Source organism: Homarus americanus, unplaced genomic scaffold, assembly GCF_018991925.1.
Source record: "Homarus americanus isolate GMGI-L3 unplaced genomic scaffold, GMGI_Hamer_2.0 scaffold28, whole genome shotgun sequence".
NCBI lineage: Eukaryota > Metazoa > Arthropoda > Malacostraca > Decapoda > Nephropidae > Homarus > Homarus americanus.
The window spans coordinates 6,300,950-6,323,707 of record NW_024742238.1 but is presented as its reverse complement, the minus strand read 5'-3'; the positions used below and the strand labels follow the sequence as shown (position 1 = coordinate 6,323,707).

Below are 22,758 nucleotides of genomic sequence, written 5' to 3'. Positions count from 1 at the left end.
ATCTCAAAGGGATGAAGTGACATAAGTCATCCTCACCCCAGTCCAGGAATGTCCCTCTCAGGACTCACATAAATCCCTAATATTTCATATAATTAGTTATAATACATAGTTATATTCTAGATGCAAAATTTCTATATTTCTTTAATATTTCATCTATTTTCCCATTTCCAAACATTCATAGTAAAGGGATAAATGGGAGTGTGGGACAAGTGTTGCAATCGGGGAGAAATAAACTGAAGAGTTGCTGAATGCCTTAGATTCTGGATGCGAGAATATGGAAGCAGTGGAACGTTTTACTGTCTTAAGGAAATCTACATTGAGGCAAGTAACGAGAGTATTATGCTTATGCGAATCAGGTGAAAAGGAGATTCTGGACTACTTATTCTGCCAACTGGCTCTAGAAGTAAACAGTAACGCCACTGTTCCTTGACAATCTTTTTCTCCCTCCGATAGTGACTGATAGTCACATGTTTATCTGGATGTCACCACACTGATGCTGAGCCTCAGTGCGTTTCCGCTTGTCTTCAAAATGTGAGTGTTTTGAGATGATAAAATAACATTGACGTCACTTCCTCGCTGTACCAGACACTCCCCCCTCGCTGACGTTCTGAGCAAGGCAGTGTAAAGAGGGAGGTTCTCTGATACTGCTGTAGGTTGACGAGAGGAACAGCTTCTTGTGTTTGGTTGCGTTCTGTGTTGAGAACTCTGTTTACCGTCATACGTTGTGAGAGAACCTAAGTGACTATGGTTAAATAATATTACAGGGTGTGGGTGAACTGTAGACGTTATATCAATGTGGGGAACTATAGACATTTTAATATAGTGTGAGGAGTTTTTAAGCGTCGCAACATGGTGTGGGAAATTTATAGACGCCACAACATGGTGTGGGGGTACTCTAAACGTTATAATACCCCTGTATGTATGGTGGCATAATAGACGCCATAACAGTGGGGAACTAAAAACGTCGTAGCACGGTGCGGGGAACTACAAATAACACAATGTGGTATATATATATATATATATATGCAAGTAAATCACTGTAGGTGCGCGTGATCTAGGTATATGCTGATAACCACAAGGAAAGAAGAAAACACGAAGTTCCCAAGCGCTTTCGTGTAATTCACATCTTCAGGGGTGAGTACAGACTGTACTGTACAGTGTACTCACCCCTGAAGATGTGAATTACACGAAAGCGCTTGGGAACTTCGTGTTTTCTTCTTTCCTTGTGGTTATCAGCATAAGGAGATATTATTGTGTGTACGAGGCTGTTGACACCTGCGGCAGGAGGAAAGGGGGTGTAAAATTGTGGTTCTTGCCCATCCCACTCTCTCACTACTCACCCACAGTGCAGTTCATGTAGTTTTATCTTTCTTCCTCCATTCAATGGTACTCGTTGGCTCACACCCTGGTGTCGTAAGCTCCTATATTTGTACCTTAACTTCTTCCCCTTATCTCAGGAATGAGGAAACGCCTATAGTCACGGAAGAGTAGCTGCCAGCACATGTGTTCTTACATCTTCATTTAATGTCAAGGCCAAAATTCGCTCCATCTGCATGATTTGTTTATTGCAAATAATCACGATGTAAAGTAACTAAAGTAGAAAAAATCCAATGCAAATGGAAACATTAATCATGCGTTACACCAAGTACAAAAGATAAAAAAAATGGCTTAGAGTCAACAATACTACGACACAAAACAAAGTTGCGTAGTCTCAATCAGTCAGTTAATAACTCAGGGAAGATGTTCATAGAGCTGGCTAAGGCGGCTAAAAATACAAGAGAGCATACACAACCTAGCAAGCCACACTTCCCGCTCATGAGTCATGCGCTCTTAAAAATTTTGCCAGGTTCTGCTCATCTTTGATGATACGTGGCCAAACAGTAGTGCTATTTGTCACTGCTGTACTATATAATAGATCCTTGAATATTGAAGTACAAAGGTACTCTAGCACTATTAAAAGACGTCTCTTGTATATTAACCGGCATTAAGGCCCCTTTTAATCAAAATAATAATTTCTGCAACATGATATTCATTGTTATAAATATATATATATATATATATATATATATATATATATATATATATATATATATATATATATATATATATATAATTTACGTTAATCTAAGCGTGAGTATACGATAATTTAACTGAATTTCGTGAGTTAACAAAAATGCGACGACTCACTAGATAAGATTCTACATATCCTTCACTTTAGGGGTCAACGGGTTAAGAGATCACGAAGATCATTAAAATGCAGAAATACATCTGAGGCTTGCAACTTGGTCCGCCTCTGCTAACTGGCTTAATTTATCTTGTTTATTAATTTATATTTGTGGTTTACTCTCTCTCTCTCTCTCTCTCTCTCTCTCTCTCTCTCTCTCTCTATATATATATATATATATATATATATATATATATATATATATATATATATATATATACATACAGCCTGTTTTTCGTGATCTTAAAATCTTTGGGGATATTACAGTATATTTATAATTGATAATGCAAATTATCGATCATCCTGCCTGAATACCTATATACAGTACTGTACATTAATATATAGCATACGTATGTAGTTGGAAAAAAATTATATATTATTGGAATATTATAAGAATAAATTTGATCGCAAACACAGTCATTATGTTGTAGTGGTAAATTTCGGGAGAAATCCAAAACTAATAGAACCAAGAATTCCCAAATAAACATTCAAAATATATGGTTCATCCATGACATCACAAGTATAAATTATACCTTATAGAGGATCAGAAACATTAACACATCGTAGTTGGATCGTTTTCAAAGCTAAAGTCTGATCTTCTTTAGTTTGTCATTCCCGATTCTCTCTTAATGTTGTGTCGTTTATGCGTCAATAATAGAGGTGGAGTGGGCTGTAACTTTGCGTTGTGACAGCCTGATCATGGGTGGTGTTTATTGAAATTTCTTGTGTAATTAGAAGACACAAGGATAAACCTTAGAACAATGGCGTCAGCCTCCAGTTTAGCTTCAAAGCTGAAGAAGAAGGCTGTGAGGGTGAAACATCAAAAAGTGAAGCTGTTCAGGGCGAACGAACCCTTCCTCTCCGTGTTCATGTGGGGGGTAAACCACACGGTAAGTATATAATCTGTACTTTAATTCACTTGACACTGTCTTTTAGTATCGATTTGCATATCTGTAATGTCATCTCTCGCCTTGTGTAACGTGTTATTAACAATCTCGTTTTGCAGGGCCCACCACCAAGCAGCAGTGTTCTGAATTTTGCTTGTAAATTCCTGAGTATTATGTCTTAATTATAGTGTTGTAAGGATAATCAGAAACCCTGAGCATTACCGGGTATTGGCGGTGCAGTTAGAGAATTTAGGATTATGGCAAATATGTGGTTGCTTGGCTTCTGAAATCCAGCATGAAGTGTTTTGACTTTTCTCCTCTGAAACACCCAAATGTAATTACAGTACACTTCTATGAAAGTGAAAATCAGAATTTTAACAGTTAAAGAAATCAGAAGGTTCCTAAAAGGTGGTGCCATGCACAACAGTTTTACAGTTTATAAATTATAAGCAAAATTTTGGGGGTCCGACTAATTACCCAAATGTAGCCAAATATAGCCGGAATGAAGTCAAATAATGGTCCTAGATGAATAAATCGGACTGCCAATCACTTCTCGACTAGTATTTGGTGTCACAAAGTCACAAAAAATTGGTAAACTTAATTTAATCTGAGTTAATAGATCAAGTGCATGTACCTAACCCAACCTAATCTAATCTAATCTAACCTAACCTAACCTAACCTAACCTAACCTAACCTAACCCAACCCAACTCAGATTAAATTAAGTTTACCAATTTTTTTTTACTTTATGACACCAAATAATAATCGAGAAGCGATTCACAGCCCGAATTACGCTTGTACGACCATTATTTGACTTCATTGCGGCTACATTTGGGTAATTCCTCGCTCCGTCGGTACGTGCACTTGATCTATTAACTCAGATTAAAGTAAGTTTTCCAATTTTTTGTGACTTTGTGACACCAAATACTAGTCGAGAAGTAATTGGCAGTCTGATTTATTCATCTAGGACCATTATTTGACTTCATTGCGGCTACATTTGGGTACATTTGGGTAATTAGTCGGACCGAAATTTTGGCTTTGACAGATTACCTATACGTATGGGTAAAGGTGTTTAGGACTAGTTTCATGGGTGAAGTTTTCCTTGTGCACTGGTCTTTCTCTCGCTGTTATTAATTTGTATTTCGTAATGTTAAGACAATTCAAAGACATTTTTCTTTTATGATAATTCTACCGGAAATTAAGGATAACCGAGATGTTAATTTTTCAAGAGGTAAAGGTGTAGATAACGGCTACCACCAGAAGTTATTTGTTGATTGCTTTTATATTTGCTGTACTTATTGTTTTGATGATTTTAAGTATATTAAAAGAAACGACAATTTTCTATCCCACTTCACAATGCTTCTCCCGGTACCATTTTTGTTGTTTACCTCGCTGAATCCCTCTTCAAGAGATGTTTCCTATAAATGATGGTGAACACTTCCACTTATTCCTCCTCGCCATTGCTGATTTATATCAACCTCAATATTAACTTGATAATGCATAGAACCTAATAGAACCTGACCTAACATACCTAACCTATGGGTATGTTATGTCAGGTTGTATTAGGTTCTATGCATTGTCGTTTTCATTTTTGTGTTTAATATCATGATATTAGTGTGTAGAAAATATTTAAACCAATTCGGACAATTCCTTCTGGTGGTAGCCGTTATCTACGCCTTTACTTTTCAATATTATTATTAACGTGGGGGATTCATCGGTGATTGCATGTATTTCAACCAGAAATCCATAAAAAAAAAAATTGAAATTTAGCCTAAGCTTATTATACTGTAGTATAAAATCCTGAAATCAGGATAATGTATGAATACTGTACACCCTCCAAATTAACCCTAAATGTCTGTAAAAAATAGTGTATGAAACTACCAGGTCAAATGACAGCCCTCAGGAAGTCTCATAATAGTAAATAACCTAAATCATATTTTATTTTATTCAATATTCATGTTTGTACTGTGTACAGTAAACCCTTGTTATTCATGGGGGTTAGGTTCCAGGGAATGACGTAAATAGGCAAAACCGCAAATAGCAACTTATACTACCTAAGTTCACTACTGTCTACCAATACCAAACAACCGATCAGCAGTGGCAGCACTCATCCCCTCATTTAACTTATCTAATAATTCAACATTCTTTGCTAGGGTCATCACTGACTTCTACCTTTTACAATTCACTCCACTAGCATCACTAGCACTGACACTAGGCAGTCTTTTAGGGGCCATTTCACAAAGAAACACTAAATTTTTGAGAGTATAACACATGAGATGCTCCGAGGGGTGACTCGTTGTGCTGTGGGAAAAGGCTCGCAAGCTAGCCACCATCTACTTAGCATGAATCATAGAAATCGCAAACCCGCAAATGACAGTGGTCTACTGTACTTCATGATTTATACATTTCTTGTACGTACAGACAATGCATTGATTAGGTATGAGGTGTTTCTTAGGATGATATTTAATTTTAACAGTGAAATTACACTTCTTGCATTTACCTTGCTTATTTGCATACAGTTGAGACAAGACTAGAATGGATGAATTGCCAAGTACCTGTATATGATTAAAATGAAAAGTATTTTATTCAAAGAATTGGTTTGTTGAATTTTCGAAAATAATTAGTGATATTTTTAATGCTCATCTGGAGAAAAATTTCTAAAAAGTCATCAGATTAAAACAAAACAAAAAACACAATTTTGTCAGTCTGCCCCAAAGAACTTGAAATTTTTGCATTGTTAGGGTATTGACTGATTTCACTTTAGAATTGGGTTTCTCTACAGTACAGGGTATTGAGAAATAAAGAGTATGTATGAATTTTTTGTTTCTTTGCTTATCAATTTTTTTCTTTTTTTTTACAGAGCAGTGAGCTGAGTCACATTAATGTACCAGTAATGTTGATGCCTGATGACTTTAAGGCTCATTCTAAGGTCCGTGTGGACAACCACCTCTTTAACAAGTGAGTCAAGTTTTGTTTTAATTTACTTTCTCGTGGAATTGTAAACTTTGTAATGAAGAGATTTACAATGTGCATTTTATTCTTACCCTACATATTCATTTGGTTTTCTTAAATTTACTGATACAGTATTTCTTGTAAATTTAATTGTTATACTATTTATTTTTCATATATATATTTTTTTACTTAGAGATGTACATTGTTCTGAGTGTAAAAAAATTATGTACTGTAGCTATTCATTAGTCAATGCTGTTTTTAATGAATGCATAATTTAATAGTGTGCTGTACTTTAACTTGTTATGTGTGGTAATCTTATTTAAACTAGTGAGCAGAAGGTGGCACATAAGATCTAAAGAATTGATCTTCAGTAGAGTAGAGTAGGTATATCTTACATTAATAGTCATTTGCGATGTTTATGAATTACAGTATTGTACTACTAAAAGCTGTAAAAGGATTATAAACTTTAAAAGATAATTACAATACACTAGTGATACATTCATATATATACCTGGATACCACTCCAATGTCATGCCATGAGCAAAATATATATAAGATGTAAACCCACAAAAAAATTATTCGGCACCCATGTCATATTGTATCACGCTGTAAGGGTGCCGAATAATTTTTTATTTGGTGTACAACTTATTGGCACACATCGGGATGGCCTCTCTGGCCGGTCTGTACTGCTGTACACCCATTAAGAAATTATTCGGCACCCTTACGGCGTGATACAATATGACACGGGTGCCGAATAATTTTTTTGTGGGTTTACAATATGTATAAGTAAAAAAAAAAGTACCTAGTCACACTGTGTCCAAATTTCATCATTGTAGCTCAAAATGTACCTGAGATATATAATGGCTTGTACTGTACTGTCTGTATTTAGTGTTTGATTCCCTTGCATTACAGACACTTGCTACACTACCACTCACATTTGACGTTGTAAAAGCATTAGTGACACACTGTTTGTTTTTTGTCATAATACTTAATAGGATCGGTGTGTGCAGTACTAAGTTTTCCAAGCCTGTTGTATGAAGGAAATATGGGATTAACCTTTCCAGAATGTTGATGATGATTTAGTAATCTACAAGGCATAGTAACTCACATGGTTAGCTAGCTTTGAATCATGAATGTCCATGAATTAGGAATCAAGACTAGATCATCAAAGAATAGACACATTGATAGTGATTTTGCAGACACAGTAATCTAATCTAGAAATAAAGTTTGTGCTTTGTGAAAAGTCCTATTAACATTGTTCTGTGGTGATGATCCTATTACAGTATTTTCTTTTATTAGTATTTTATTTATGATAAGTTACATTAGATTTTTCATTGGCTATGGAACAGACAATAAGGATTCCCTGCAGAGGGACAGTTGCCTCGTTTTTTAGGAGGCCTTTACTTGAGTCTGTACTTTCACTTGTTTTCCAGGACTTTGCTGTAGGGTCTGCATAGAGAAGGGATATTTGTGAGGATAATTCCTGTACATGTGGGGTAACATACTTTAGGGTTTTATGTAACAAAGCTCCTGGAATTCTCTCCACATCCTTGATTTTTTTAGCTAGCTTCTGATACATGAGTCATTCTGAAATGGCATTTGGTTTTAAATGATGGTTTGATCCTTACCCGTTGAAAGTTGTACTACTGTGAGCCTGCCTTGTAAATGAGACAGGTGAGTCATACTTTGCATAATAAGCTGCACAGTGTATGATCCATTTGAGTTTTAGCCATTTAGCCATTGGGTAGACTCAGCTTCTATTTTTTTTGGGGGGGCATTAATTGCTTCTGGGGACTAACTTAATCTTTGAATTTTCTCTGGCTATTTTAGTTTGGCCTTGGCAAAATTCACCCAACTTTGGTGTTGCATTGTGCACAAGTTGTTCCTCAGTTGCTCATTTATGAAACAAGATTTAAGGATCAAGTCTTCATATTTAGCACTAATTATAAATTTTGCACTGCAGAGAGAATCTTCCGTCACACTTCAAAGTCAAAGAATACTGTCCCATCGTCTTCAGAAATTTAAGAGAGAGATTTGGCATCGATGACGTAGATTTTCGAGAATCATTGACAAGGTAGGATAATGTATGTTTATCTTGCAGACCTTTATGAAATCTTAATATGTGATATCCAGCACTAAAGCTAATTTGAGTTTTCATGGCCTTTTATATATTCATCGCTTGATTTGCTTACACCTTTAATGACTGCAACTTTCTATTGCACTTTAGTCTTTGGTAGAGGAGTTTAAAGCTTGCTTTATATGAATTTTTAAAATTTTCTTCATTTTGCTTTTAAATACTGTAGTACCGTACACTATATTTCCTGATTGTTTTTCAAGAAGTCTCTTTATATGACAGACTTATTTCTGCTATGCATCTGTAGTTGTAGACAATGTTCTCGTAGAGTTCGCTTTCACTATTTCTTCATGGCTGATTTTTAACATGTTTAGTGTCACACTTTTATAAAATGCATTTCAGTGGTTGTTCAGTATTTTAAGAGGAACAAGTCTCATCTTTATCTTTGGTTAATCCTTACCCATATTAGATTTCTCTCTTTCTGTCACATATTGTAATGAGAACAACTTAAGAAGAGCAGATAATTTTCTTAGTGCACCAAGTTGCAGCCTAACGCAGAGGCCTCTCTTAGGTCGAGAATAATTGAAGTCCAGCGTTATGGGGTCATGAAAATGGACAGGTAATAGTGGTGCATTTTTATCTTCTTAAAGTAATTATTTTGTTATTTACATTGTATCATACATTACATGCTCAAGAATTTGAGCTGCTTAATGGCCTTCAATAGAGCTCATCTTGCCTGCTGTCAAGAGGTTAGTGAGCCTTACTGAAGTCTGCACTTTAGTATGTCCCCCAAAGAATATGATGATGCATTTATTTTAGATGCTCTGTAGCTCTGATAATGACTACTGTATTAATTTTTTTGTAATTATGTCCCAATTGTTACTTTTTGGATAATTTGAGAATTAAAAAACAAGCATTCAAAACATAATTACTGAGTGACATAACTGAGGACACTGATGAATACTGTATAGTTGATATTGTGGGACATGCACTAAGTGAAGCTCAAGTTCATTGTTTTGTTATTTGGCAGTACTAACATTGTGGAGTCATGCTTATTTGATTTGAGAATAATGTACTGTAATTATAACAAGTGTTCCATTAAAAAATTCAAGTGTTTCATTGTGCAGAGGAAACCAAATCTTGACTGAATATCATTGAAATAAAAGGCAAGGTGAATACTGTAGTATAGAGCGAGTTGTTTAAAAGAGCAAGAACTGTGCTGGGTACAGGGGGTAGAAGGACGGAGTCAGGTAAAGATGTACTGTACTACAATAACACGGTACAGTATCAGAAGGTTTTAAGCAAATGTAAGCTGGCAGGTAACCATCCAATACTGCACTTATTTTATAGTGAACTAGATATTTTGATCTCTGATTGTCAAGAAGGTATCTCTTGACCCCTTATTATTTCTGACCTCTGATATTAATTATATACTGTACACTGAAATGTTTATTGCACCAAGTTGCGATTTTCCTCAAACATTGAACAGGCAAAAAGGATGTTTTTATGTGTCATTTCAAAGGTGCATTAACATCAAAACAGAGCAGTAGTAAGTAAAACAGCTGGATTGATATAGACAAGGGGATGATGGTTTGAACTGTATTGAAACATTGATCATTCAGGTAGTGGTAGAATAAGGAAAGGTGGGGGACAGTGAATGGCAGAAATGATGTGAAGGGAGGCTTGAAGTGAGGGCTGACCTATAGATATGGATTTTTACTGTACAGAGGCTACCAATTTCTTGAAGAATTAGGATATGTGTCCTCAGTAATGGGTTTAGTATCATAAAGGATGTATAGTTTAGAAGATGGGAATAGTACAAGAAAAAATGTCAAGTGTCACAAAAGCATATTTAAAATTTTTGGTATGCATTCTCTTAAAGCAAGAACGTTAGTAATGGTTAGTCTTGGTGTATTGATATGGAAAGTGGGTACAGAAAAAATTGGTTTGTATAGAGTAAAAACTACAGATGATCTTTTATGTGAGAGAGAGGGTAAGTGCTTCTAGTTTTGGAAGTACTGTACTGTATTAAATGTTTCTTGGTTAATACTACTGTACCTAAATGTTGAATGGCTATGAGATCTGAGGTTACTATTACTGAGTAGACAGAGTATAGGTGTGTGTGTTTTTTGTGTATCTGCTTATTTGAAAGACCATGTAAAAGAAAGAGCACAGGTACAAAATCATTAATAGGTGATCGAACAGGGTATTAGCAGCTCGTTTTAAGAGGGTTAACTCCTGGAAAAGTTCGAAGAAAGTAACATGAAGGAAAGGCGATGAAATAAATACTGTGTCACTAGAAGAGTTTGGGAGTAACAGAAGAATAATGAAAGCATAACTGTAGATAGAGAAAGTGTGCACAATGAGGATTTTTTTTAAAGCTGTCATGAAGTACAGTATAAATGGTTCATACTGTTCTTTCTTTCCAAAATAAATTGGGTAACTTAGAGAAGAATATCTACTACAGTATATGTATTACCAAAGCCCTTAAAGAGGGCATATAAGAAGCAACACCAGCACATAAGGTCAGAGACTGGTGAGATGTTATGTCACATTACCACACGTGCACCTCACCTGTGTTCCATTTCCATATGGATAAGATTGGGATGAAATTAAACGTAAGGAGGGGATTAGCCAGTGCATAAAGGGGCAAATATGTTCTTTTCATTTACTGTACTTCTGGGACAATTGTCTCTTAGGATTGAGGAGGGGCATCCTTTTCTGACCACGGTTCTGTTTTTGACCCAATACCTACCGGCAGTACGAGGAGTATGTTCTGAGAAAACTTTTGGCCATCTAGTTCCCATGTACATGAAGGCTGGTTCAAGTACCGGTAGTTAGATTGTGGAAGTATTTGTGGTGGATGATGATCTTTCTCAGCCTATTCATGGAACATCCAGAGTTATGTCTTTGATAATTGACTCAGCTGAGCTGTGTCTCTCAAGTTTATTATCTCGGGGACATTGAATGGTCTTATATACCGTACTCATCCTGCAATTTATGATACAAAGAGACACGTAGTCTTTGGCATAATGTGGGTTAACAGCTATTTAGTCTGGGAGCTATACATATGTTTGTAAGGTTAGTTTCTTGTGTCCACTTAGGTATTTAGCAAGGATGATATCCCTAGAGGTGTGTGTTGGATGAGAGTTTGGAACTTATTTATGCCACTTTCTTTTCTTTATCAAGTTGGTGGCTTCAGGCAGTAAATAGAGGATTGTTCTTGCAATCTCATTTTATGATTGAGCCCATAACTAAGCAACCTAGATACCTTCCCTCCTCCCAATCAGTTGTGTGGCAATTGACTGAAACTAAATAAATTGACATCTAGAATTCCAAATTGTCTTTCCATTGTGATCGAAAAGGGGCACATGTTAATCTCAGGTTGCGAACAGTAACTATTTCTTCTAATTTACCTTTTTTTTTAAGTGTTCTTATTGCAACAGGTAGATGAGTTTAATCAATGGCTTGGTCCTAGCTGTTAATGTTAAGGTTTACTTGTGTTATCTTACCTAGACTTAGTACAGTGTAGGTAACACAAGTTACTTGGTTATGGGCTCGGCTATGAAACCTATACTGTACTGTAATTCCAATCAACCTTCATAATTATAGATTATGATTCCATTACACCTTTTGAAGATCCAAACCATTGAAAGGGTAAATTGGGAGATTTGGTAAATTAGTTTTTTGTTTAATTTAACATGATGAAATTCTAGTTATTGTTAATCTCTTGTTAGCTATCTACCTACAATATTATGGATGCCTTCTCTTGCTTTTAAGCATAGTGAAACATACAGTATCTTCTCCTAACTCATATTCATGGCCAAGTGTTGTACAGAATTTAGTTTTGCAAATACAGTATGTACTTAACACACTCATGGTCCTGCCTGTCCCCCTGTGAACTCTTTGTGGAGTGGATGTGCAATGTTGCTTGTAAAAGTTTTTTTCTGTTTTAATGTTTGACATTATTTTAAATGGTAAATCATATTTTTATCTACAATTTTACTTGCAAATAAATGTTCTAAGTGAACTGGGCTTAGTAAGGGTGAATTGAAGAAAAAAAACCATGTTATTAGGAAGCGAGATTGTCAACCTTTGTGGTGAAGGCTTAGATGTACAGTATTCCTCTCTTCCCTTCCCCTTGCACTATGTATTTTATATAAAAGGTGCTTATCACCTGTAGGTGTCTGTAGAGCCTCAGTTTTGACCCTTCCACCAACTCCAGGGTATGATGTATTCCCTGAAGATGCTCCTCTTGGTGGAAGGGTCATGTGGCAGTGATTACTGCCCTGCCCCTTCCCTGATACCTATACTCCCACCCAGTATTACTTCCTTTGGGCCAGTACACCCTTTCATGTACCTATTTCACTTCCCTCCCCATTTTGTTATGTTTATAAGTGTCACACAAGTGTAGAAACAACAAAAACTACATACCCTGCCAGTAAAATCATGTCATAGGATCCCATCAGTGTGATGCAAATCAGGATAATGTAGGGGTATGGAAGCAGTTGTTTGAAGCATCATAAAGGCTCCCCATGTGACTAGTTATTGTGCTCATTACTCGATTATGCTTATGAGAGCTGGTGTCATATTCAAACTCATGCACTAAATCATGCAAAAATATATCTTAAGATTTTTTTCTTTTGAATCACACATCAATATGTTGCAGGTACATTGGTGGTTGGTATGCTATCATACACGGGTGCATGGCAGGACCACGAGAGTGTTAATAAAATATGCTAATATCTACAGAAACAAGCATAGGGATAACTAAAATCTAATTTTTATCAGTATGTATTTAATGTAATGAATACTATAATGCACATATGCACATTATACTACCGGGAGATTAATTCTGAAAACTATGCACAATACAGCACATACTGAATTTAATTTAACCTAATCTAACAGTCTAACCTAACCCAATTTAATCTTGGTTGTAAATTACTTAAGAATTGTGAAAAGGTTGAGGTCTCCATTTTTAATAAGTCCAGTTTTGCTCATATTGAGCTCTGTCCCCAACCATCCTGGGAGGGGAACTGTGAAATGCATGCTTTGTTTGGCTCCTGCCATCCTAAGAGGAAGATTCAGGAATGCATGCATTGTTCTCTGCTGTCTCAGAATGGGACCTAGGAATGTATGTTCTCTCTTGGTGTCTGGAAGCTGTGAACATAATAACTCAGAATGAAGAGAAAAATTCTAACCAAATTTGTTATGTAGATATATTTTGAGAGGATGTCAAATGAATTCAGCAATCAGTATTTTCTGATACTATTGTCCAAAATTTTGGTCCATTGAAATTGGCTATGGTATGGCTAAGGATTTGCCTACCTTCTGTGGCATTCTATTTATTATTACACACATCTGTGTGTTTATCTGCTGAAGTATAATTTTGATTAGATCTCAAGGGACATATTCCTCCCCCTTAAGTTTAGCCATTGATTTATCTCCACATCTTTATGTGTTAAGGATTTTGCAGTAATAGTAAATAAAATGTTGGAGAAAATATAGAAAGCACAGGGAAAGAATAGACAAGTGTTATTGTTGTATCTAATCACTGAGGTGTCCCCTGCCCAGAGACTAAAGATATTTGAAACTAGTATTTGAACAGGTGGTAATTATATACATGACATACAAAAAAACACTCTGAGGTAGGGAGCTCCACAGGGTACTAGTCTTCATTAGTGTACAGTACAAGTATTTTATGTGTATCTTCAGCTCTAAGATTAAAAACAGTCATTAAAGGACATTGTATTTATATTTATGGTACATATGCATAAGAAAGTACTGTACAATATTGTCTTTAGCTTCATAGTAGGGTGAGACTTAGAATTGCAGTCACTTCTATTTTGGTGGCAAGTTTATTTCCCTGTATGAATGCACGACTTATAGGAGAACTGGATCTACTGGTTATTGTTGGATTTGTAGTTGAAAGATATGGAACTTGCTTAGTAAATGAAACCAAAATTAATGGGAGAAGTGAAAAATCATGTTAATGGGTGCAGTAAAACAATAATATTCCATTACATTTTCCTCTCTTTTCTGTAGCTAATCCACATTGTAGTACGTGACACATTTATTTTGCTCCAGTTGCACTTGACTTGGTCACACCTTATAACCTCTGTAATCTGCATGGTTATAAGTACAGTACTAATGCTACTATTTCTAAACTATATACGTAATAATATTTTCTCGGTGGGCCTTTTTGAACATGTAATTAGATTCAGAGGTACCTGTATATGATTACCCTTAATTGAATGACACTTGCTAGAGACTTGGCAACTCTAGCAGTTGAGTGACAGCTTGTACAAGCTGCAACTGTGACTGTCCTGTAATTATTAAATTTTTTAATCAGGGACAGAGTTGCTAAATTTTATGACCTATTCCCTGGACCAGATGACATGCATATTTACCCACTAATTCCATGGGCTGAAAACCTTGGAATGTGATATAATTTAAATATAATTAATGGTGTTTCAGTATTTAAAGTATAAAGATATTACTTAATAAATTTTTTCTCCATCTAAAAGTTGCCTCTTCATGTCTACTAGTGTATAGTTAATTTAGCCATTATACAGTATTTGAAGAAAGGGAACATTATAGACTATTATGTAAGAAACACTTTGGCTTCAGCTTGTTGTAATGGAATTGTTTACAAGCCAACATAATTTTTTTAATCCAGTTCTGCTCTTTGACAGAACTCTCCAACAATTTCTTGCATTTTTCAAGAGATTTATCCTCTCTAGAGATGTCAGGAAATTGATCAGCAAGTGAATTGAACTGCAATACTTTTAGTGCTAAGATATTTCTCAAAGCCATCACTTTAGATGTTAAGTTGGTGATAAGGTTCACTGACCTCTCACCAACTGCATTCAAGGATCTGTCTAGATCCTTCCTCTTGAACTGATCCATATAAAGTTTTTATAAGTTAATTGGTTCTAAGACTGTTGAGATCTTTGTAATGGTTGAAGCAGAATTAGCCTCACAGAAGGTCACTTCACTATCAGCTCGAGCTTTGGGGAGGACTTCAGAAATTCTTTCTTTGAGGAGAAGCTCTAATTTTGTCTCATTTGGTTCTTCTCTCAATTGGCCAAACCTTATGCCACGTCTCAAGTAATGTGACTCCTTGCTTTAGGCCAAAAAACATTTTCTTTCTGACTTGGAAAACTGAGACTGGTTCTTATCAATCCCTTTGTCTGGTTAAAGTAGGTAGTTCCTATCTTAAGATTATACAGTAAAACACTTTCATCAACAAGAAGTAATATAGTACGATGCAGCATAGAACTTTTGGCCAAGGTGTGGAGCTTCCAGAGTTTATGTATTAGCAAATAAAAGTATTATTTTTTTTTAAGTATTTAAATTGACTCATCCAGGCTGCATTGCTAGGCCACAGGATCTCAGAGGCATTGCATCCCCAGTGTCCTTCTTTAATGGTATATCTGTGCAACTGAAAATAGGAGAAAGTGCCTGGTTTGTATCAGGCTAAAATGTTTTGATGGCAAGGTATTCATGAGGAAACAATACTTATGGAGTGTAGATTATTTCCCTATGCTCTCCTATATTGTAGCAGTAAGTTAACTCTCTTCCTGGATTGGCATGTACGGTACATCTTGTTGTTGCCACCAGCCTCTCTATATCTAACTGGCTTCAATATATGAGTCACCTGGTCCACTCATTACATCATAAATGGATTGAACTTGAAATTCCATTTTATGACCAAATTTGAACCAGTTAACTCACTCATTTTTCCTTATTCCAATGGTTAATGATAAAGTTTACTGGATGTGAATGATGAAGCCTGGAATACAAACTTATGACTAAGCTAAATGACAGGTGCTGTGTGTACAGGCTAATGTGATACTGCATCACTATTTGAAGCCTCCATCTTACTTTGAATTGGTACTGGTATTTCTAAAGTTCCCTTTTCAGGGACTTGGTTATGGTATGTAAGCATATTCAATTAATCAGTTAGACCCAACAACTAATGCTTAGGGTTTACCTGGGTTTTTAACCCATGGATTTAAGTACAGTGCAGTAAATGTGCATACTGCCTGGTCTAGGCTCGGTCATGATGAGGTTTCAGGATTAACCCTCTGTTGTTTATCTTCAGAGGAATCATTCAGTTATTTTCCAAGACCTTCATTTATATTTTTTCATTAAGGTTGTACGTATTAATTCCCTAAACCTGAAAGTTTTCAGGTGGAAGGCCTTTCTGAGGTTTGGCTACATTAATTATATTAACATAGCTGAGTGAATGTTGTAATATATTGTACTGTACTACATATACTTTAATACAGTACTTTACTGTCTTATATTGTATTTGATGATATTGCAATTTTCAGGTAAAGTACTTAAATTTGGACTGTAATATAATTTGAATATAATTAATGGTGCTGTTTCAGTATTTTAACTACAAATATATTACTTGGCTCAATTTTTTCTTTTTCTAAAAATTGTATCTTCTTGTTTGCTAAAACATTTTTCATTTTATTTATTTATTTATATATTTTTACATTAGCTAGACTACGGGTATTTTTTCCACCAATGAATATGTGTGCTATTCCTCCCAAGGTCACAACCTGTGGCAATAGACTCCCCGGGTAGAAGTGGTGCACGTTTCTACAATTCCTACGACAAGATGTACATTGTGAAGACTCTAATCAGTGATGAGGTTGAACAAATGCACGCCCTGCTCAAAGAATACCATCCGGTGAGTGAGAGTTATGGTGGAAATGTGCTTTGAATACTTTTACGGAGTAGTTATTATGGGTGATAACAGTCAGATTACAAATGATGTTTAAAGAGAGACAAATAGAGACATAATTTTCTGGAAGAAGAGGTTGGGAATGTAAATTGGAGATATTTGAACTCAGCAAGAGATAAAGGAGTTGATTGCAGGCATTATATGATGCTGTTGTAGATTCTTTGAAAATTGAGAAGTATTAAATTATTTTGCAGGCCTGTCCCTCCACTAGATCTTTTATATGTCCTTTGGCTGTACTGTACTGTTGATGATATACTTGGTAAAAGTATTAAATACAAAGGGTGAGGACTCTTGTTCTTATGAAAAGATGAGTGTGTTTAGATATTTGGTTGAAGATTTGATTACAAGTATCCTTTGGGTTATGGAAGCTTGGGTTGAGGAAATTTACATGAACAATCCAAAATGTATGGAACGAGTTTACAGATATGGAAGAAATACTTACTTTAATGGAAAATACTGTGGAAGATTCTGGAGTTCGAAAAATGGGGAAGACACGTGTAATATTTGTTAAATGAACCCAAAATAGAACACACAATACTATATAATAAGATATTCAAACTACGGTAACTGCTAACTAAAATAAAAAATTGTGCAATATCTATATTAAAAGTGTTATATAGTCATCTTGACTGACCTGGATGGTACAGTACTGTAGAGAAAGGCTGACACAGCTGGGTGGCTGGAGTACTGTACCACTTACTCACAGTTCTGGCAAGTCTTTATGACAAAATGTGCTAGACTGTTTGTATGTACTAATAAGAATATGTGAGAAAATGCTTAGTTTCAATCTGCTAATTGATTAAATTATTTTGATGTTGAGACAAAGTTATTCTCTACTGTTGCATAAGTCATGTTTTGTGGTGCAGTAGATGCAACAAACATATGAAACCCAAATATTTGCCACCTCCCTGCCAGGACACACTTAAACCTTGACATAATCAAAACTATCTATATTTAGGAAGTGCCTGTGTCATACTCCTATAATCACAAAGAACCTGTGTAAGGATATTGATTAAGGGGGGAATAAAAACATTGCCTTATGTCATCAGATTCACTGGTTCACACTATGGCAATGATTGCTAGCAGAGGGGCAAGTCACATTGATAGTTAGAGTAGCTTGAGTTTGTGAGGTTAGTCAGCACAGACTGTTAGAATAGATAAGGTTACTGAGTAGATATGACCATTTGGAGGAAAGTGAGAGAGGAAGATTACAGTTGAAGTAGAAAGACAGCTGGAGATGTGTGAGAAATATATCTGGGTCATTTTACAAGATAATGCATAAATCATCCTGGTTTAGAGAGGGAGAAGGCCTATAGGACAAAAATGGAATGATTGAATGCCATAATTATTTCAATTTTGATTTTTCAGTATGTTGTGAATCGACATGGCAAGACATTGTTACCACAGTATCTGGCCATGTATCGCCTCACCGTAGACAGCATAGAGACTTACTGTGTTGTCATGAGAAATGTCTTTTCCACGTTCCTTCATATACACAAGTGAGCCAGAGGAGGTCTTTAGTTTTTAGTTTGTATATTACTGTATATGCAGTTTCTAATTTAAAGGAAAGGTTTTTGTCACTCATCTTTAACACACTTTACTGTACACCTCTTTCCCTTTGGCCACTTAAATTTCAGAAATGCAACTGAAAACAAGTTGCCTATATTTGCATTTATCTCATTTATGCCACAACCTTCATTTTTTTTCTTGTGCATTGATTTGAGTGGGAACTTTTGATCTCTTCAAATCTGCTGTGCTTGGATGTCTGGACCATGTGTGAGAGGAGAATGGAAAGCCACAGTTGTGTTGATATAAGCCTCTGTGCATCTAAGCTGATTACCATCACTCATGCACTCCCACAAACTGCTTCAGATCTCTGTGATATAGCCCCAAGAAAAAAGTCCTGGAAATGTCATTGGCAATTTCAGTTTTTGCTGCTAAATGACATTGATTGGGAATCGGCCTTTCAGCAGTTTATGCTTGACTTATCCTTTTGTCTCCCATTGCTTCAATGGCAACCTATTATGCTTCATATGTTTCTGAATTTCTTTAATACAATATCTTGATATATTTTTATCATGGTGTGCATCTAATTTCTTTTTTACATGCAACTTCTCACATTTAACTGTTCAGTTTTCTTTAATTGTTTAAAATCTCTTCTTATAATTTTATTGCTTGATATCTCATAATTTATCTTAATTACCTTTTTTCAGGTTTCTGGTCTTTATTGCTCTTGAATGAACTATCACCAGATATATTATTGAGTGCTTGGATCATGATGTGCTTCCCCAACTTATGTTAGGTTCTTTAAAACAGAAAGAAAGCCATTGTGTTACTTCAGCCATCAGATTTTGCTTCAGTATCTTATCCTGTCTACCATAGTTGGGGAGAGGGATATAGTTGATTAGTTGATGGAATATGTAGCTAGAGATAAAAGTATGGTTGTTGGAATGATTTTGTAGTGTAATCACGAATACCTGTACTGTAGTTTTGTCAATAGGAAATATAATTTGTTGGGGGAAATATATTTGTAATAATTTATACAGTATTGCTGTTTTTTCTTTTTCTTTCAGGAAATATGATCTTAAAGGTTCAACAGTTGACCGGGAAGCATCAGTCAAAGAGCTGGAGAAGGACCTCCCAACTCTAAAGGATAATGACTTCATGAAGGACGGTACAAAAATATACATTGGTGAGGAAGCAAAACAACAGCTCATGGAGACTCTTACAGCTGATGTGGAGGTATAAGGACAATTAATTTATAATTATATTTTAAAAATTGTGTTGACACTTTTCAGTAAATTTGCATGCAAGTGGTGTAAAGCTTCCAGTGAGCCAAAGTTTACCATTCTTTAAGTCAAGTTAGTTGGATGATAGTGAGCTGGAAATGCCCTTGCCCAAATTTGGTTGGAAGAGAAATCAATATCTTTAAATGTTATTACAGTACTGTTCTCTCCTTGTAACCACGTGTCTAAAGTTATCTTGTGTACAGTACACTTAACTCATAAATGGTACTTCACTGTATTTGAGAGAAAGCAGTTTACTATCGCCTAAGTTGTGCAGTATTTTATGTTGTCTCCAAGACCATCAAATACTCTTATCACATACTGTACAGTATACTGTATAGTTACATTGTCTTTTTGCTGTAGCTGACAGCAGATTTTATGAATAATTATAATGAAAAGGGCAAGTTTTATCAAGCAAGTTTAATACAAGTACAATAGTGACATATAGGTTTGCATTATTAGGTGGTACTGTACAACCTTCAGTACCTTAAATTGTGAAGAGGACAGATTGTTTAGAATTGTAAGGGCATTTTACATTGAAACTGTATTGTAGTGAAAAGGAACAAGCATTTCCATTATTCATTTCTCCAGAGTAGTGCAAGTGTGCTTTACTGTATATTGTGGTACCTTTTGTTTCTTCAGTGATAGATTCTGTAATACTGTACAGTATGTGTAGCCCATAACTTATGTACGTTCTTCTGATGAAGTTGTAATTTGTTAAATTACTGAATTGTGTTTTTTATATGAAATGTGTTGCTTAAACCATGTACAGTATTAAAGATCAAGCACTTGGTAGATTTTATTAATTGTAGATGTGCATTAGCATTTGATGTAGCTACTATATACTTTGATAAAAAATTAATAAACTTAACCTTTGATGCATATCTGCAGTTCCTGATGAGGCTTCACTTGATGGACTACTCACTTCTTTTGGGAATCCATGACATAGCTCGGGCAGAGATGGATGGAGTTACACAGAATGAGTCTGAAGAAGATGCAGTAGAGGTAGGTGTCACATTGACATGAAAAAATAACAAGAAATTACCTTCATAGGTAGAGGGCAGAATATAAACTATAAAAATGAGAAAGACATAGAAATTTTTATGGACTAATAAGAAATAAAGGTAGGAAAAACCAATAAAATCATACTTACCTGTTGAATGATTTAAGCCTGGTTGCTGTTATAATGCATTACTGGGTGGCTGCCTGTAGTGTAGTGTTCAACATACAGTACTTGCCTTACAAGCAAGTGGACCCATATTTGAGACCTGGGCAGGGTGTAACTTTTTTTTTTTTTTTTTTTTTTTTTTTTTTTTTTTTTTTTTTTTTCTCCGTACAGTATCTACCTAGCAGGAATTAGGGACCTTGATGTTAATTAAATTGCAGATCTTGTTCTTGGATAATGGTTAACTAAGTGTGTGGCAGCTGTGTTGGCAACAGCTTCTACACCTAAAACAAATTCACGCCTAGTTGACCCAAGGGCCGGCCATCCTCAAACATGAGGGAGGAGGGGGCCATTTCCATAATTATATTGCATTAATGTATTTGAACACCGAGATTAGTGAATGCACTAGTCATCAACAATTGAGAATTACGATATATAACTCCCTGTTATAGGCTCGGAAGCTTGAACTAGCAACTTACAGGACAGGAGGTGTGAGCTTTATCCACTGGGCCAAGGGGAAAAGGTTAAAGATACCAAAGTTAAATTTTCAGACAATACATCTAATAGTGATATGTTACTTGTCATTGGATTGCTTATGGTTTTTGGATAAAAATTGCAAAGTTTGCAAGAACTTTGGAGGTTACTAAAAATAAGTACAGTATGAGCAAATGATCTTTGATCACCTTGGGGAGTTGCATTCCTGCCTTTTTTACCAAGAGGTCACATGGAAGTCCTACACATAATTTCCAGTTCTCACTTTGTAAAAGTGATGGTGATAGGAAGTGTATCTTGCTTCAAATTTGAGTAATGGTAACCGGGGACTGCATGCCACCAGGTAATCATGGCTAACCCACAAAAATGTGGAAAATGGCAATGAAATAGTGATGAATGATGGTGATGACTGAATGCAATATGCTAGTTATAGTAAATGTTTGACAAATGTAGTGCATTAATTGTTTGTATATGTTTTTGTTATTTATTCCTAAATTTCTTAATTGTTTTATGTTTTTGATTTCTATGTTTTTATTTTTATTTTTTATTTTTATGTTTTTAATTTCAGGAGGAAGAAGATGATGAGTGTAGTGGTGTACCAACTCCACCTGACTCACCAAACACAGCTGCTCGAGAGCGAGCAACCAGTAATGGTGCCATTGATCCTGATGTTGAAATTTATGCCATTGAGAGTAACGAAAGTTAGTAATTTTCTTTTCTTTATAGGATACTTAAGATGAGGTACAGCCCCTTAAATGATCACTGGAATCTAGTGTAGGTTCTAATATTTTAGGATGTAGTTTCATGAGAGTTTCAGGGATCAGTTTTGGTAATAGTGCTCTTAGTGGTAATTAGAGTGAACAGCATAAATCATTAGGGATGAATCTGTGTTACAAGGCACATTCTTCCCCTGGTTTCACCTTTACATCTCAAACAAGCTTTTATCTGATTTCTTTGCAAGTTTGTAGTCAATCTGGGTTTTTTTATGCAACTTGAAATATACTTGATCTACACCTTTTGCCTTCAATATTCCTTGTTCCAAAGCCTTTTCCACCGTAAACACCTTTCAAACCTGATAAATGTTTACCAATATGGCCTTTTAGATATTCATGCAATACTACAATTTCCCTTTCACTGCATGCAGCAGCTTATCTTGTCCTCTTCTTTAGACCAACCTCTGTGGCATATGCAGATACAACAGTTATCAGATTCTTGCTTGATCACATTTACCCTTATCACCCTTACTCTACTCACTTTTCAGCATTCAAATAAAGATCCCTACACCACCTGACCCAGAATCACTACCTAACCAGAATTTTTTTTACCTTTTATTCTTACCAGTAATCAACCTTGCACATCCTTCTTTTCACCTGGTTTCTTGTACTTAACAGGTATTCAAATTTCTACAGCTCAGTG

At 35.6% G+C, this 22,758-nt stretch overlaps 1 protein-coding gene across 1 annotated transcript in view; it reads left to right on the top strand.

Annotated features, from left to right (window-relative positions):
• Positions 1 to 2,863: 2,863 nt before the first annotated feature.
• LOC121876628 (phosphatidylinositol 5-phosphate 4-kinase type-2 alpha-like) overlaps positions 2,864 to 22,758 on the top strand; it is a 31,400-nt gene continuing 11,505 nt past the window's right edge. Inside the window, exons 1-8 of the mRNA XM_042381906.1 lie at positions 2,864 to 3,114; positions 5,970 to 6,067; positions 8,025 to 8,135; positions 16,707 to 16,845; positions 18,268 to 18,398; positions 19,473 to 19,641; positions 20,577 to 20,690; positions 21,911 to 22,043. Coding sequence (XP_042237840.1) covers positions 2,986 to 3,114; positions 5,970 to 6,067; positions 8,025 to 8,135; positions 16,707 to 16,845; positions 18,268 to 18,398; positions 19,473 to 19,641; positions 20,577 to 20,690; positions 21,911 to 22,043 — 1,024 coding nt within the window. The 5' untranslated portion in view covers positions 2,864 to 2,985. The remainder of the gene's footprint in view (positions 3,115 to 5,969; positions 6,068 to 8,024; positions 8,136 to 16,706; positions 16,846 to 18,267; positions 18,399 to 19,472; positions 19,642 to 20,576; positions 20,691 to 21,910; positions 22,044 to 22,758) is intronic.